Source organism: Lithobates pipiens, unplaced genomic scaffold (genome assembly GCF_037356315.1).
Source record: "Lithobates pipiens isolate NorthernLeopardFrog02 unplaced genomic scaffold, aLitPip1_a1.2 Scaffold_8, whole genome shotgun sequence".
NCBI lineage: Eukaryota > Metazoa > Chordata > Amphibia > Anura > Ranidae > Lithobates > Lithobates pipiens.
In genome coordinates this window covers 512,865,552-512,881,104 of record NW_027507903.1, presented here as the reverse complement: position 1 = coordinate 512,881,104, position 15,553 = coordinate 512,865,552, and the positions used below count along the sequence as shown (strand labels likewise).

The window sequence follows — 15,553 nt, the reverse complement described above, 5'->3', positions numbered from 1 at the left end:
GGTGCACTCAGGAGATGTTTACTGTATCTCCTAAGCCTATAATAAGGCTTACCTGTAGGTAAAAATCACTCAGGTAGCTTTACCCCAGCTTTAACGTATTGCATAAATATTGTTAACGTGTATGTTACCCTAAATATTTTTTTTCTATATGTGTTTTCACACAAGTGTATTTTATATGTTATAGTCTCATTTTATGTACTTCTTCCATCTGAGGTACTTGATTAATCCTACCAGTCACCTATCATCCTTGTTCTAAACTAACCACACAAATCTCAGACGCTGATCTCTGCCTGCTTGGTCAGTTTATATGCTTTGGCTGGCCATTCAGAGATACAGGACCTTGTGCAGACACTCAGCATGACTTTATTGGGTAGTCACCATGTCCCCCAGCCAATCGCAGCTTGCCTCTGACACACACCCCCTCCCAATCACAGCCTGCCTCTTAATCACTACCCTGGCTCAAGCACAGCCTGCATCTTGCCGCAGGCAGAACAGACTATGGATTCAGGCACACTGTGTCTGCACAGTGTCCTGTAACCCTGCCCCCCACTAGGAGGAAGATGAGATGCTTGATGTTAACTTTTTAATCTTGTAAAAAAGATAATTTCTGAAACTAAGCAAAAGCAGCTATGGGGCCTGCATAGTTATAACTATTAGAAAGTGTCTATAACCTTTTATGTTCACAACTACTTTAAAGGAGAAATACAGCCAATGCTCATTTGACTGTACATGTTCAATGGATCACAACAGCGCAGTTCGTGTTGCACTCCGGTGGCCCGTTTTCAGTAGAGGACTGAAGTCCGCTCTCTGCTGATATCACAGAACCAGTCCAGGCTCAGTCGTCATCTTAACCATGGAGTAAGGATCCACCCTGATCCCTGGACCTGCGAGCCGCTGAGAGCCCGAGCTGGCCGCTCCCGACCCCTCCACATCCCAGTGCTCCAGTGAGTGAGGAGGGGGCAGAGCAGAGAGCTGGGACTGACAGCAGTTTTTTGCTTGGGGAGCTGTGAGAAGCGAGTGATCGGCAATGTTCGATTGCCCAGTTCTCAGTGTTAGAGGTGCCGGGGGACAGATTCAGTATCAGACTGAAGCTGCACCCATCTAGGATAGTATTTATCAAAAAAATATATATATTCTTATATAACTACTGGAAAACTTCTGGTACAAAGAATGAATGCTGGTAAGTTGCTTGGAGCAGTGGTCTGCACTGAAATCCTGCGTACACACTTGCCCACACACTCCCACACACGACTGGACATTTCCAGCGGACTAGGTCCTGTGTATTTTCTTCCGGACCTAGTCAGTCGGAAAAGTCCGGTCATGTGTGGGCAAGTCCACTCGTATGGCGGGGGTCCGCCGAACTTTTAAAATGAACGGACTTGCCCACACACGGAGTAAAGTCCGTTCATTTTGGACATGGCTCCAGGTAGACGGAACTAGTGAAGGAAGTCAATGTCGCCGGCTCTATCGGCGAGATTGACACCCCGCTAGCCCCGTCACCTGGTATGGATTTAAAAGGGAACCCCTACGCTGAAAAAACGGCGTGGGATCCCCTCAAAGTCCATACCAGACCCTTATCTGAGCACACAGCCCGGCCGGTCAGGAAAGGGGGTGGGGACGAGCTTCCCCAAAGCACCCCCCATGTTGAGGGCATGTGGCCTGGTACGGCTCAGGAGGGGGATCGCTCGCTTGTCCCCACCCCCTTTCCTGACTGGCCGGGCTGCGTGCTCGGATAAGGGTCTGGTTTGGACTTTGGGGGACCCCCACGCCGTTTTTTCGGCATAGGGGTTCCCCTTTAAATCCATACCAGGTGACGGGGCCAGCGAGGTGTCAATCTCGCCGATGGAGGCGGCAATATTGACCTCCTTTGCTAGTCCCGGCTACCTGGAGCCACGTTCAAAATTAACTTTTCTCTGTGTGTGGGAATGAGAGGTTCTGTTAAAAACCAAACCACGGTCAGGTAGACCAACTAAAATTTATGCCACAACTGCCAGAAAAATTGTTCAGGATGCAAAGAAAAACCCACAAATAACTTCAGGTGAAATACATGACTTTGAAAACGTGTTGTGTGGCTGCTTCAAGATCCACAATAAGGAGGCACTTAAAGAAAGATGGGCTGCATGGTCGAGTCACCAGAAGAAAGCCATTAATACGCAAATGCTACAAATTATCCCGCTTACAATACCCCAAACAGCACAGACAAGCCTCAAACCTTCTGGCACAAAGTCATTTGGAGTGATGAGATCAAAATTTAGCTTTTTGTCCACAACCATAAACGTTACATTTGGAGAGGAGTCAACAAGGCCTATGATGAAAGGTATGGAGGTCGATCGCTGATGTTTTGGGGATGTGTGAGCTACAAAGGCACAGGAAATTTGGTCAAAATTGTTGGCAAGATGAATGCAGTATGTTATCAAAAAATACTGGAGGAACATTTGCATTCATCAGCCAGGAAGCAGCGCATGGGGCGTACTTGGACATTCAAACATGACAATGATCCAAAACACAAGACCAAGTTGACTTGTCATTGGCTACAGCAGAATAAAGTGAAGGTTCTGGAGTGGCCATTCCCGTCTCCTGACCTCAATATCATTAAGCCACTCTGGAGAGATCTAAAACATGCAGTTCATGCAAGACAGCCCAAGAATTTACAGGATATGGAGGCTTTTTGCCAAGAGGAATGGGCAGGTTTACCATCTGAGAAGATAAAGAGTCTCACCCACAAATACCACAAAAGACTTCAAGCTGTCATTGATAGTGATGGCCGAACGGTTCGCCCGGCGGTCGTTTCGCGGCGAATTTCCGACTTTCGCCGTCCGCGGGTTCGAACGCCTTTTTCCGTCGTTCGCCCCGGCGGACTTACGTGTTTAATGTATACAAGAACTTTAACCTTTCGTGACACGTTTATCATGTGTTACAGGACAACCAATTGAGACATGACAGCTCATGGACACTTGGACATTCCCCCTAACCTATAAATACACCCGATCCGGTGGCCATTTTACATTCTTTCTTCTGTCACTGTAGGGAAAGGATCCTGTGTGGAGTAGGGACAGAGAAAACGCTAGCTATTTGGTACACAAAAGTTCTTTTCAGGACTGGTATAGGTGTTAGGTCAGCAGCCTGAGTTTCTTTTGTCAGTTTAGATAAAGGGACAGAGCGCTGTATGCTGCTATTTTAGGGACAGCTCAGCCAGATTAGTCTTTCTTCATCATCATCATCATCATCATCATTAGCTGTTACTATCAGGTCCACAAAAGAGCTGTTCCAGCTAATCGTTCCAGCCTACTCTTTTTTGCCAATTTGTATAGGGACAGGCAGGAAGCAGTGTGTCAGGCAGTGAGGATAATTTTAAAGACTTGCTGTTACTATTAGTTCCACAAAGGTTCTTTTCAGGACTGGTATCAGTGGTACGGTAATAGGCTTGTACACGTATAATATTCTTTCTTCCAAATATAGAAAGAATATTATACTTGACTGCTGCCCTTCTGCTGCAGTCTGCTAATCATTCACAACTCACTTGTTCCACAAAGCTCTTTATCAGGACTGGTAACTTGGTCTGTCTAGGGTGCTACGGTACATAGGCTTGGGTGCGGTACAGTCTGCTGTTCTGTAAGGACCGCTATCGGTCCACAATACATAGGGTTGCCGTGCACTACTGCTGACCGCTGCCCTATACTGCAGCAGTCCTTCATTGGTATAGGGACTGACGTACAGTCTGCTAATCACTAACACACAACCTGCTTGGTCCACAAAAGTTCTTATAAGGACTGGTAACTTGGTATAGGGTGCTACGGTACATAGGCCTGAGTGCGTTACAGTCTGCTGTTCTGTAAGGACCGCTATCGGTCCACAATACATAGGGTTGCCGTGCACTACTGCTGACCGCTGCCCTATACTGCAGCAGTCCTTCATTGGTATAGGGACTGACGTACAGTCTGCTAATCACTAACACACAACCTGCTTGTTCCACAAAAGTTCTTATAAGGACTGGTAACTTGGTATAGGGTGCTACGGTACATAGGCTTGAGTGCGGTACAGTCTGCTGTTCTGTAAGGACCGCTATCGGTCCACAATAGATAGGGTTGACGTGCACCACTGCTGACCGCTGCCCTATACTGCAGCAGTCCTTCAGCGGTATAGGGACTGACGTACAGTCTGCTAAACACTAATACACAACCTGCTTGGTCCACAAAAGTTCTTATAAGGACTGGTAACTTGGTATAGGGTGCTACGGTACATAGGCTTGAGTGCGGTACAGTCTGCTGTTCTGTAAGGACCGCTATCGGTCCACAATAGATAGGGTTGACGTGCACCACTGCTGACCGCTGCCCTATACTGCAGCAGTCCTTCAGCGGTATAGGGACTGACGCACAGTCTGCTAAACACTAACACACAACCTGCTTGGTCCACAAAAGTTTTTATAAGGACTGGTAACTTGGTATAGGGTGCTACGGTACATAGGCCTGAGTGCGTTACAGTCTGCTGTTCTGTAAGGACCGCTATCGGTCCACAATACATAGGGTTGCCGTGCACTACTGCTGACCGCTGCCCTATACTGCAGCAGTCCTTCATTGGTATAGGGACTGACGTACAGTCTGCTAATCACTAACACACAACCTGCTTGGTCCACAAAAGTTCTTATAAGGACTGGTAACTTGGTATAGGGTGCTACGGTACATAGGCCTGAGTGCGTTACAGTCTGCTGTTCTGTAAGGACCGCTATCGGTCCACAATACATAGGGTTGCCGTGCACTACTGCTGACCGCTGCCCTATACTGCAGCAGTCCTTCAGCGGTATAGGGACTGACGCACAGTCTGCTAAACACTAACACACAACCTGCTTGGTCCACAAAAGTTTTTATAAGGACTGGTAACTTGGTATAGGGTGCTACGGTACATAGGCCTGAGTGCAGTACAGTCTGCTGTTCTGTAAGGACCGCTATCGGTCCACAATACATAGGGTTGCCGTGCACTACTGCTGACCGCTGCCCTATACTGCAGCAGTCCTTCATTGGTATAGGGACTGACGTACAGTCTGCTAATCACTAACACACAACCTGCTTGTTCCACAAAAGTTCTTATAAGGACTGGTAACTTGGTATAGGGTGCTACGGTACATAGGCTTGAGTGCGGTACAGTCTGCTGTTCTGTAAGGACCGCTATCGGTCCACAATAGATAGGGTTGACGTGCACCACTGCTGACCGCTGCCCTATACTGCAGCAGTCCTTCAGCGGTATAGGGACTGACGTACAGTCTGCTAAACACTAATACACAACCTGCTTGGTCCACAAAAGTTCTTATAAGGACTGGTAACTTGGTATAGGGTGCTACGGTACATAGGCTTGAGTGCGGTACAGTCTGCTGTTCTGTAAGGACCGCTATCGGTCCACAATAGATAGGGTTGACGTGCACCACTGCTGACCGCTGCCCTATACTGCAGCAGTCCTTCAGCGGTATAGGGACTGACGCACAGTCTGCTAAACACTAACACACAACCTGCTTGGTCCACAAAAGTTTTTATAAGGACTGGTAACTTGGTATAGGGTGCTACGGTACATAGGCCTGAGTGCGTTACAGTCTGCTGTTCTGTAAGGACCGCTATCGGTCCACAATACATAGGGTTGCCGTGCACTACTGCTGACCGCTGCCCTATACTGCAGCAGTCCTTCATTGGTATAGGGACTGACGTACAGTCTGCTAATCACTAACACACAACCTGCTTGGTCCACAAAAGTTCTTATAAGGACTGGTAACTTGGTATAGGGTGCTACGGTACATAGGCCTGAGTGCGTTACAGTCTGCTGTTCTGTAAGGACCGCTATCGGTCCACAATACATAGGGTTGCCGTGCACTACTGCTGACCGCTGCCCTATACTGCAGCAGTCCTTCAGCGGTATAGGGACTGACGCACAGTCTGCTAAACACTAACACACAACCTGCTTGGTCCACAAAAGTTCTTATAAGGACTGGTAACTTGGTATAGGGTGCTACGGTACATAGGCTTGAGTGCGGTACAGTCTGCTGTTCTGTAAGGACCGCTATCGGTCCACAATAGATAGGGTTGACGTGCACCACTGCTGACCGCTGCCCTATACTGCAGCAGTCCTTCAGCGGTATAGGGACTGACGTACAGTCTGCTAAACACTAATACACAACCTGCTTGGTCCACAAAAGTTCTTATAAGGACTGGTAACTTGGTATAGGGTGCTACGGTACATAGGCTTGAGTGCGGTACAGTCTGCTGTTCTGTAAGGACCGCTATAGGTCCACAATAGATAGGGTTGACGTGCACCACTGCTGACCGCTCACCTATACTGCAGCAGTCCTTCAGCGGTATAGGGACTAAGAGTTTTGTCACAGGGTCATTTAAAAAATGACATGCAGAGGAAGAGGCAGGCCCTTCCGCAGGGGTGGTAGGGGTAGGGCAGGAGCAACAGGCTTGAGCCAAAGTGGGAAGTTGCAGAAGGTGCGTTCAATTACTTTAAAGGATGCACCAGACTTGGTTGAGTGGCTCGCTCAGCCTTACTCTTCTGCACCCTCCTCATCCTCTCGATCTGCACCCTCTTCTTCACTCTCTGCTATGTGCACCCCCAAAGACACTACCACCAACAACACGACCACCACCACCACCACCACATACCTTCCGCTTGAGTCACTGGAATTATTTTCCGATCCATATCAAGAGGACATTTCTGATGCGCAGCCACTCTTGGTATTGGATCAGGAAGAGGAGGTAGCAACAAGCGCTACTCAGCAGTCTGACGCCAGTACCCAGATCAGCCCAAGGAGGAGGTTGGTCCCCGGTGTTGCTGCCTACTCTACTTATAGCGGTGGGGAAGGTGACGTTGATGATGACGTGTCTAGTGATGTCACGTGGGTGCCCACAAGAGAGGAAGAGGAGGGGAGTTCAGAGGGAGATATGGACCAGCAGATAGGGAGGAGAAGCAGCAATGACTTACATTGCACAGCAGGGACAAAGCAGACTGCAAATGTATCAGGAGCGAGTCATCGACCATGTACGGTCACATCTGGCGCTCCCAGGACACCGGCACATGGCTCCGCAGTGTGGGCTTTTTTTAACGTGTCCGCTGCTGACAATAGCGTTGCCATCTGCAATCTTTGCAGTCAACGCGTTAGTCGCGGTAAGCCCAATACTCACCTAGGGACGACCGCCTTAAGAAGGCACATGAGCAGCCATCACCGAGCCCAGTGGGAGCAACGGAACACACAAAGCCACACTGCAGGCTCTCACCGTCCAGCCTCGTCTTCTACTTCTCCTTCTCCTCTCTCCTCACAATTGTCCTCCACTCCACCTTCCATCACGCCAAGCTCACATTTTTCTGCAAAAAGGCAGGCTTCCGTGGGCCTAATGTTTGAGCGTAAAAAAATGATGACGCCGGATAACCCTCTTGCCCAACGGTTGGCGGCTGGCTTGTCAGAACTCATAGCCCGCCAACTACTGCCATATAAACTGGTGGACTCGGAGGCCTTTCGCAAATTTGTGGCCATTGGAACACCACAATGGAAGGTCCCAGGAAGGAAGTATTTCTCAGAGAAGGGCATCCCAGAGCTATATGGCCATGTTCAGCGGCAAGTGAATGTATCTCTGGCACACAGTGTCGGTGCCAAGATACATCTGACCACAGACACGTGGTCTAGCAAACACGGGCAGGGAAGGTATATCAGTTTTACTGCCCACTGGGTGAACCTTCTGACGGCCGTCAAGCATGTAACCCGTGGCACCCGTGTAGATTTGGTTTTACCGCCACGGATTGCATGCAGGCCTGACTCTTCTTCTCCTCCTCCTACTCCATCCTCCTCCCTCTCCTCCTCAGCTGCCTCCTCCTTTTCCGCTGCTAGCGTCTCTTCCACTGCACCGCCCAAGCTCCCCAGAACCTATTCCACATGCCAGGTGAGACGTTGCCATGCCGTGCTGCGTCTGTTGTGCCTGGAAGCAAAGAGCCACACTGGCCCGGCACTCCTTTCAGCTTTGCGTTCACAGGCAGATGAGTGGCTAACACCGCTCAATTTGACAGTTGGTAAAGTGGTGTGTGACAACGGTGCCAATCTGCTTAGCGCATTGAAACAGGGCAAAATCACGCACGTGCCGTGCATGGCACACGTCTTAAACTTGGTCGTGCAGCGATTCCTTGTCAAATACCCTGGGGTCCAGGACATCTTGCGGCAGGCAAGGAAAATCTCGGCCCATTTCAGAAGATCTTACACGGCCATGGCTCGCCTTGCTGACATTCAGCGGCGACACCATCTGCCGGTCAGACGTCTTATTTGCGATTGCCCGACGCGATGGAACTCAACCTTCTATATGCTTGATAGGCTGCTCCAGCAGAAACGTGCAGTTAACGTCTACCTGTATGAACTCTGCGAAAGAAACGGTTCTGGGGAGCTGGGTTTTTTTTCACCGCGCCAGTGGCTGCTCATGCGCGACACATGCAGACTTCTGCGGCCATTTGAGGAGATCACCAAACTGGTCAGTCGCAGCCATGGCGCCATCAGTGACATGGTACCTTATGCCTTCTTTCTGGAGCGTGCATTGCGTCGTGTCATTGATCAGGCTGTGGAGGAGCAGGAGCGGGAAGATGAGGAAGTCGCAATGCTGGATGAATTCCCAGGGGGGGCTACTCTATCTGAGACAAGTCAACAACAGGAGTCTGATGAGGAGTCAGAGGAGGATGGTGCCGGGGCGGATGAGCAGGAGCAAGAAGAGCATGCTTTAAACCTTTCTGGGATCCCTGTTGTGCGAGGATGGGGAGAGGAGAATGAAGAGGACGACATTATCCTGGATGATGAGCAGGAGCCAGGCCACCACACCGCTTCCACTTTAGTGCAAATGGGGGCCTTCATGCTCCAGTGTTTTAATAGGGACCCCCGTATAAAAAGCATGAGGGTCAAGGACCAGTACTGGGTGGCAACGTACTTAGACCCCCGGTACAAACACAAAATGGCGGAAATGTTACCGCCGTCGCAGAGGGCTGTCAGAATGCAGCACTTCCAGGCCTTGCTTCGAGAAATGCTGCATTCTGCTTTTGCGTGCGCTGGCAGAGGAGCAATTCCCACTCCCAGAGAAGGATTTGCGGGTACCAATCCAACAGCGCCTGCAAGAAGAGGCCGGTTTGAAGATGTGTTGGTGACTTCGGATATGAGGTCATTCTTTCAGCCGACCCATCGACAGGTGTCATCCGGATCCAGCATCAGGGAACGCCTAGACCGTCAGGTGTCCGACTACATTGGGTTAACGGCCGATGTGGACGCTCTGAGGAGTGATGAACCCCTAGACTACTGGGTGGGCAGGCTTGACCTCTGGCCAGAGCTTGCCCAATTTGCAATCGAACTGTTGGCTTGCCCCTCATCCAGTGTCCTGTCCGAAAGGACGTTCAGCGCAGCAGGGGGGATTGTGACCGATAAGCGTACTCGCCTAGCTCACCACAGTGTTAACTACCTCACATTTCTAAAAATGAATGAGGCATGGATCTCGGAGGAATTCAACACATGTGATCAGTAGACCATGTATATGTCTATAAACAATTTTTGGAATCAAGCACACAGACCTTCTTAATTCATTTGGCTCACTTCCCTGACCCAAAAAAGCACACCGTACTATATGCCCCTACCCTCCTCTTTGAAGAGGTTGAGCGGTGTCATATTTCTACTGGGGCTGCTTATTATGAGGGGTTCCCACCATCCCTGTGCTGTGCTGACTTCCTCCTGGGTGTTCTTATTATGAGGGGCTCCCACCATCCCTGTGCTGTGCTGACTTCCTCCTGGGGGTTCTTATTATGAGGGGATCACACCATCCCTGTGCTGTGCTGACTTCCTCCTGGGGCTGCTTACGGTGCTGCTGTCAGCGCTGTATGTCACGGAGCTGCTGTCAGCGCTGTATGTCACGGAGCTGCTGTCAGCGCTGTATGTCACGGAGCTGCTGTCAGCGCTGTATGTCACGGAGCTGCTGTCAGCGCTGTATGTCACGGAGCTGCTGTCAGCGCTGTATGTCACGGAGCTGCTGTCAGCGCTGTATGTCACGGTGCTGCTGTCAGCGCTGTATGTCACGGAGCTGCTGTCAGCGCTGTATGTCACGGAGCTGCTGTCAGTGCTGTATGTCACGGAGCTGCTGTCAGCGCTGTATGTCACGGAGCTGCTGTCAGCGCTGTATGTCACGGAGCTGCTGTCAGCGCTGTATGTCACGGTGCTGCTGTCAGCGCTGTATGTCACGGAGCTGCTGTCAGCGCTGTATGTCACGGAGCTGCTGTCAGCGCTGTATGTCACGGAGCTGCTGTCAGCGCTGTATGTCACGGAGCTGCTGTCAGCGCTGTATGTCACGGAGCTGCTGTCAGCGCTGTATGTCACGGTGCTGATGTCAGTGCTCTGTATTACGGTGCTGCTGTCAGTGCTCTGTATCTCCTGCACCCTCTTGTTTGCCTACCCTGGTCCCTGACCTTCCCTCTCCTCCATTGCCTTCATTAGCTCCATAGTCCTGAATTGTCAGAACAATTTCCCAAATAAAAAAAAAATGCTTGTAGTTATCGATCCCAAATTCACCTCATACATGTATTATGCTATTGTCCAGGTGGTGGGACTACGTGCTACCCCCTAATAATTACCCCGTGGCCGCAAATTCGACCTAAAGGTTTGCGAAATTCGCCTCCCATTGAAGTCAATGGAGCCCGCGGCGAACGGTCGTTTTCGCGAACGTTTGTGTCCGTTCGCGTTTCGCGTTCGCGAAACGTCCCGTCGGAAGTTCGTCCATCACTAGTCATTGATGTTAAAGGGGGCAATACATGGTATTAAGTACTGGGGTATGTAAACTTTTGATCAGTGTCATTTGGGTAGTTTCTGTTGTCATTATGATTTAAAAAGAGTAAACACAGTTGATTGATAATAAATGGCTTCAGCCAAACGCTAACTATGAGTGAAAGAGAAGTTTTTGTGTTATCGTTCACATTCTCTGAAAAATGGCCAAAAAAATCATAAATTCTGCCAGGGTATGTAAACTTATGAGCACAACTGTATATGTATTTATTCTATAAAATTATTAGCCTATTATTAGTACTTGAAAATCCCCCCCCCCCCCCCCCAATCCCCCCATGCTTCCTTACTGAATGGGACTAGGCATCTATTTTATTTCCGTTTTCAGATTTAAGGACAGTCACATTACCAATAATTCCCCCTGCCACAAGCCTCACTAATCACTGTAATCACTGCAAAATGTCAGATTGCTCCTTTCTCAAAAAAGAACAACCTCTCCACAACTTCTAGGAGAACGCAGGAGCGGGGCGATCGCCCACCCACTTAAAGCCTGATTACAAGAATCGCAGCCAGGGAATGACAGCCTGACAACTTGATTTGAGGTTTGGATTCCTCTATCAGTGCTGATAGACAGGAGGAAGCAGAAGTCTATTCAGATCCTGCACAAATGTTTTGATTTGAGTGACAGAATAAATAAAATGTTTGCTCGGGAACGCACTCAGTCAGGAGAATCAGAGTCCCGCCAGAGGCTCATGAATCTTTCATCAATCAGGTGGAAATATGTAATTTATGTAAATTTCCCCTAAAGTAGTCATTGGCGTTGCAGAGATAGTTTGTCTCCGATTGAAGTCAGTGACAAGTCATCTGAAGTGTGTTTGTACAGCATTGCCGTGGCATGTGTTCAGCTACAAGATGCAAAGCTTGATGGTCAGGAGGACAGACAGAGCTGTCATCTGGAAAGTTTGTGTACTCTGCTGTTGCCGACATTACGGGAAAAATACTGGTTCACTCAATGCAATATTTTTAAATATCAGAATGTTTCAAAACCTACATACAGACATGGATCATTACCATGTCATTCCCAATGTTCTTTTAAAATGTGCTATTCTCACTGGGTAAGATAAAGACCAACTCATCTTTCAGTTTAAATCAGCAAAATAAATTTCAGGTGTATCTATGAACAATATTAAAACTTTTAAAGTTTATTTAAAAAGCAACCACATTTCTTTAGGCAAGTTGCCCCAGGCTCCCACATGTCTTGATTATTGGTAGTGAAGGTCCTCAATGATCTTTCTCAGTCAATACATTTGACTTTCAATACATTGCCTTTTGAGGGGCCCCTTCATACCTAGCAATTAAATACTAGATGGCTGTTTCAACAGTTCTCAGTTTTTCAAATATACAGTGAAAGGTGCAATGAAGATATTCAAATGGAAGTAACCCAGAAAACCCAATCATTTTCCAGTTTAGTGTGCCAACAAAAAATAATCGGTGATTTGTGATTTTGGCTAAACTTTATGTCTAAGCTTTAATATATATGATAATAAACTGATATTAGATACATTTATGATTCTGATGAAAACCATATCTATATATATATTCTCTTTGTCAGCTCCACAATGTTATCCTTGCTCTGGATCTCCTTACGGATGGAGGGATTCTAACAAACCCAGTGGACCCTGCAGGTCAGTGTTGCACATGCACTATATTTATTCCAATCATCCAATGTGTATCCATTTATATTCCTTTAAATTTACAAAATAAAGAATCAGCCAGTCTGTTACCTCCAAGCCATAACTGACTGGTTAGCATAGGCTTTACTAGCTAATAAAACGGAAGTCCGCCCACTGCTGCAAAAATTAAAAGTCAGCAGCTACACATACTGCAACTGCTGGCTCTTAATAATAGGACACTTAACTTAGTCCAGCGTTGGCACCACAGCTGATGTTTCCACCATGTTGCCAGTGCGGGTAAGGGAACCTGGTAGTGTAGCCTACGGCTTCACGCCAGGAACCCTTTTGCACATGCGCGAGGCTCCACTTCTCTCTCCTACTTGCCAGGGGGAGGAGGAGGAAGCTGAGCGGTGACGTCAATAGCCACGGTTGTAGCTCCCAGAAGTGGGAACAGGATACCTGTCAAAGACAGGTATTCTGTCCCCCTTCCCCCGGAAAGGTGCCAAATGTGGCACCAGAAGGGGGAAAGGAGACAAATGAGCGGAAGTTCCACTTTTGGGTGGAACTCAGTTTTAAACCTGGAGGTCTAATGGGAAATACATTGCCCATTTCCTGAAATGCCAGATTATATAATACACTCCTTATTAGCTAGTAAAGCCTATGCTAACCGGTCAGGTATGGCTTGGAGGTAACAGGTCTCTGGTGGCTCAGTGAAAAGAATAGTCCCAGTTCCCGATAGCCCAGTGCCAGATACACAATACCGTTCCTGGTAGAAAATTTACATTTCTTTCCTTAATACTACTGCTTTTCTAGTCTCTAGTGATCAAATCAAAGATATATTGTCCTTAAAGTGGAAGTAAACTCCCCTATCGTTTTCAGCTAAGGAAGCTGCCATCTTTGCTTCTGTATAATCTTCAACTGCTATGGTGCTGCACATGTGATTCGTTATGACACCAACCATTGGATGGTTTGATAGTTTGGCTGAGAGCACAGCCAATGTGCAGTTAGCATTCCCGGCATGCCTTTTTTTTTTTAACTGTTTAAATGGATGGGTTTACTTCCACTTTAATTGATCACTGACTTGCCAGTCCCCATTGACCAAGTGTAAAGCAAGCTGTCTTTGTTACCAAGTGGAAAGCAAGCTGTCCTTAGATGATCACTGGATTTTCACTGGTTGGCTAGTCCATGGTAACCAATTGGAAATTATACTGACCTTTATTGTATTTACAGTCTCTGGAGACCAAGCATAACGTATACTGACCTTCATCGATTCACTATTTTGCCAGTCCCTATTAACCAAATGGAAAGTATACTTGTTCTTAGTTGACCACAGTTTTGACAGACTCTGGTAACACAATGGAAAGTATACTGCCCTTGTTTGAACATTGTTTTTCCAGTTCCTGGAGACCAAGTGGAAAGTATACTGATTTTTAGTGATAACTGTTTTGCCTGTCCCTATTGACAAAGTGGAAGTATACTGTTCTTGGTTGACCACTGTTTTGCCAGTCACTGGTGGGCAAGTGGAAAGTATATTGTCCTTGGTAAATCACTGTTTTTCAATGTCTAGTGACCAAGTAGAATGTACTGTATAGTGTCCTTAGTTGAACACTGTTTTGTTTGTCCTCATTGACAAAGTGGAAGTTACTATACCGTTGTTGGTTAACTGCTGTTTTGCCAGTCACTGGTGGTCAAGTGGAAAGTATATTGTCCTTGGTAAACCACTGTTTTTCAATGTCTGGTGACCAAGTGGAATGTACTGTATACTGTTTTTAGTTGAACATTGTTTTACCAGTCCCTGGTGACTAAGTGGAAAATGTTATGTCCTTGGCTGACCACAATGGGGACCCCATGGAAAGTGTACTGTGCTTAGTTGGTCATTGGGCACTGGCATACCAGTGATCAAGTGGAAAGTACAGCAAATTGCCCTTAGTTGACCACTGTTTTGCCAGTACCTGGTGAGCAAGTGAGTGGTATACCCTCTTGAGCTGACCACAGTTTTGCCAGTCTCTGAAAGTAAACCTTACAAATAATGCAATTATCCAATGGTTTTGTGGAACAGATATTCCACGGTAGAACTGAAAAATATATTGCTCAATCCCTTGTAGCCCAGTAGAAAAAAATCAGTACCATATGAATCAATTGAAAATGTATTGCTAAAACTTAGAACGTTGTGGAAAATGAGTAGACAATATCAAAATAAGAATGTAGTTCCAGGCCCTCGTAGATGCATGTAGACATATACTTTTCCCTCTCAGTTTGCTTAACTTGGCATTGTCCTTGTTGTTAACGATGGTACATAGAAAGGACCTGCGTATAAATATACCACTTTAGGGAGAAATATTTTACTAAAGCTTGAAGCTCTTTAAGTCTATTGCAAAACCATAAAGTACATTCCAACATCTCATAGCAGTCATCAAAATAATAAAAAAATTTCTAAAATAGAGAAGTTATCATCAATAACATTTTACATTCAATTATAAATTAATTTTTTATCTTGTCTGATACTTTTCTGTTCGCTGCCATCTCCAGAGATTGTGAACAGAGATTTAAAAACCACCCTGCGAGTTCTGTACAGCCTGTTCCTCAAACACAAAAACATGCTGAAATCTTCATGAAAAAGAGGATTTGGACGAAGCCGTCACCTGGAGCCCAGCTGAGCCAAGGATGAAAACACAATTTATTACAAAAAAAAATGATATATATATTTTTATTCTCTGCACATCTATATTTCTAAATATAAAATAAAGCACAATGAAGGTTAGTGTTTATTTTATTTTCAAGAGTCAGAGATGGTTTTATAGCTATCAAGAATGATCTGTGGGTTTACAACATCGGTCTCTGCCGTGTCTCAGCTGAACTAAGCATATATATATAAAAATACATTTTGTTGTTAAAATAAATAGGACAACAGCTGCAGAGCTAGAGATTGTTCAATATGCTGCATTATGAAGCAACTAAATCTATTTTTACCCTATGTCTTGATAAAATAAAACTATGTGAATCTCACACATAAAAGTAAAAAGAAACCTACGCTTAAAGGAAAACTATAAACACTTTGAACCATAGAGAGTATCAGCATGAAATAAATGCTGGCATCTAGAGGTGCCCGCACATA

At 46.7% G+C, this 15,553-nt stretch overlaps 1 protein-coding gene across 2 annotated transcripts in view; it reads left to right on the top strand.

Moving 5' to 3' along the window:
* The window catches only part of PARVG (parvin gamma), a 78,581-nt gene extending 63,382 nt beyond the window's left edge, over positions 1-15,199 (top strand). For both annotated transcript variants that reach the window (XM_077469383.1, XM_077469382.1), the window contains 2 exons: positions 12,378-12,450; positions 14,968-15,199. In XM_077469383.1, the coding sequence (XP_077325509.1) occupies positions 12,378-12,450; positions 14,968-15,053 (159 nt within the window). In that variant the 3' untranslated portion in view covers positions 15,054-15,199. The remainder of the gene's footprint in view (positions 1-12,377; positions 12,451-14,967) is intronic.
* The last annotated feature ends 354 nt before the right edge of the window (positions 15,200-15,553 follow it).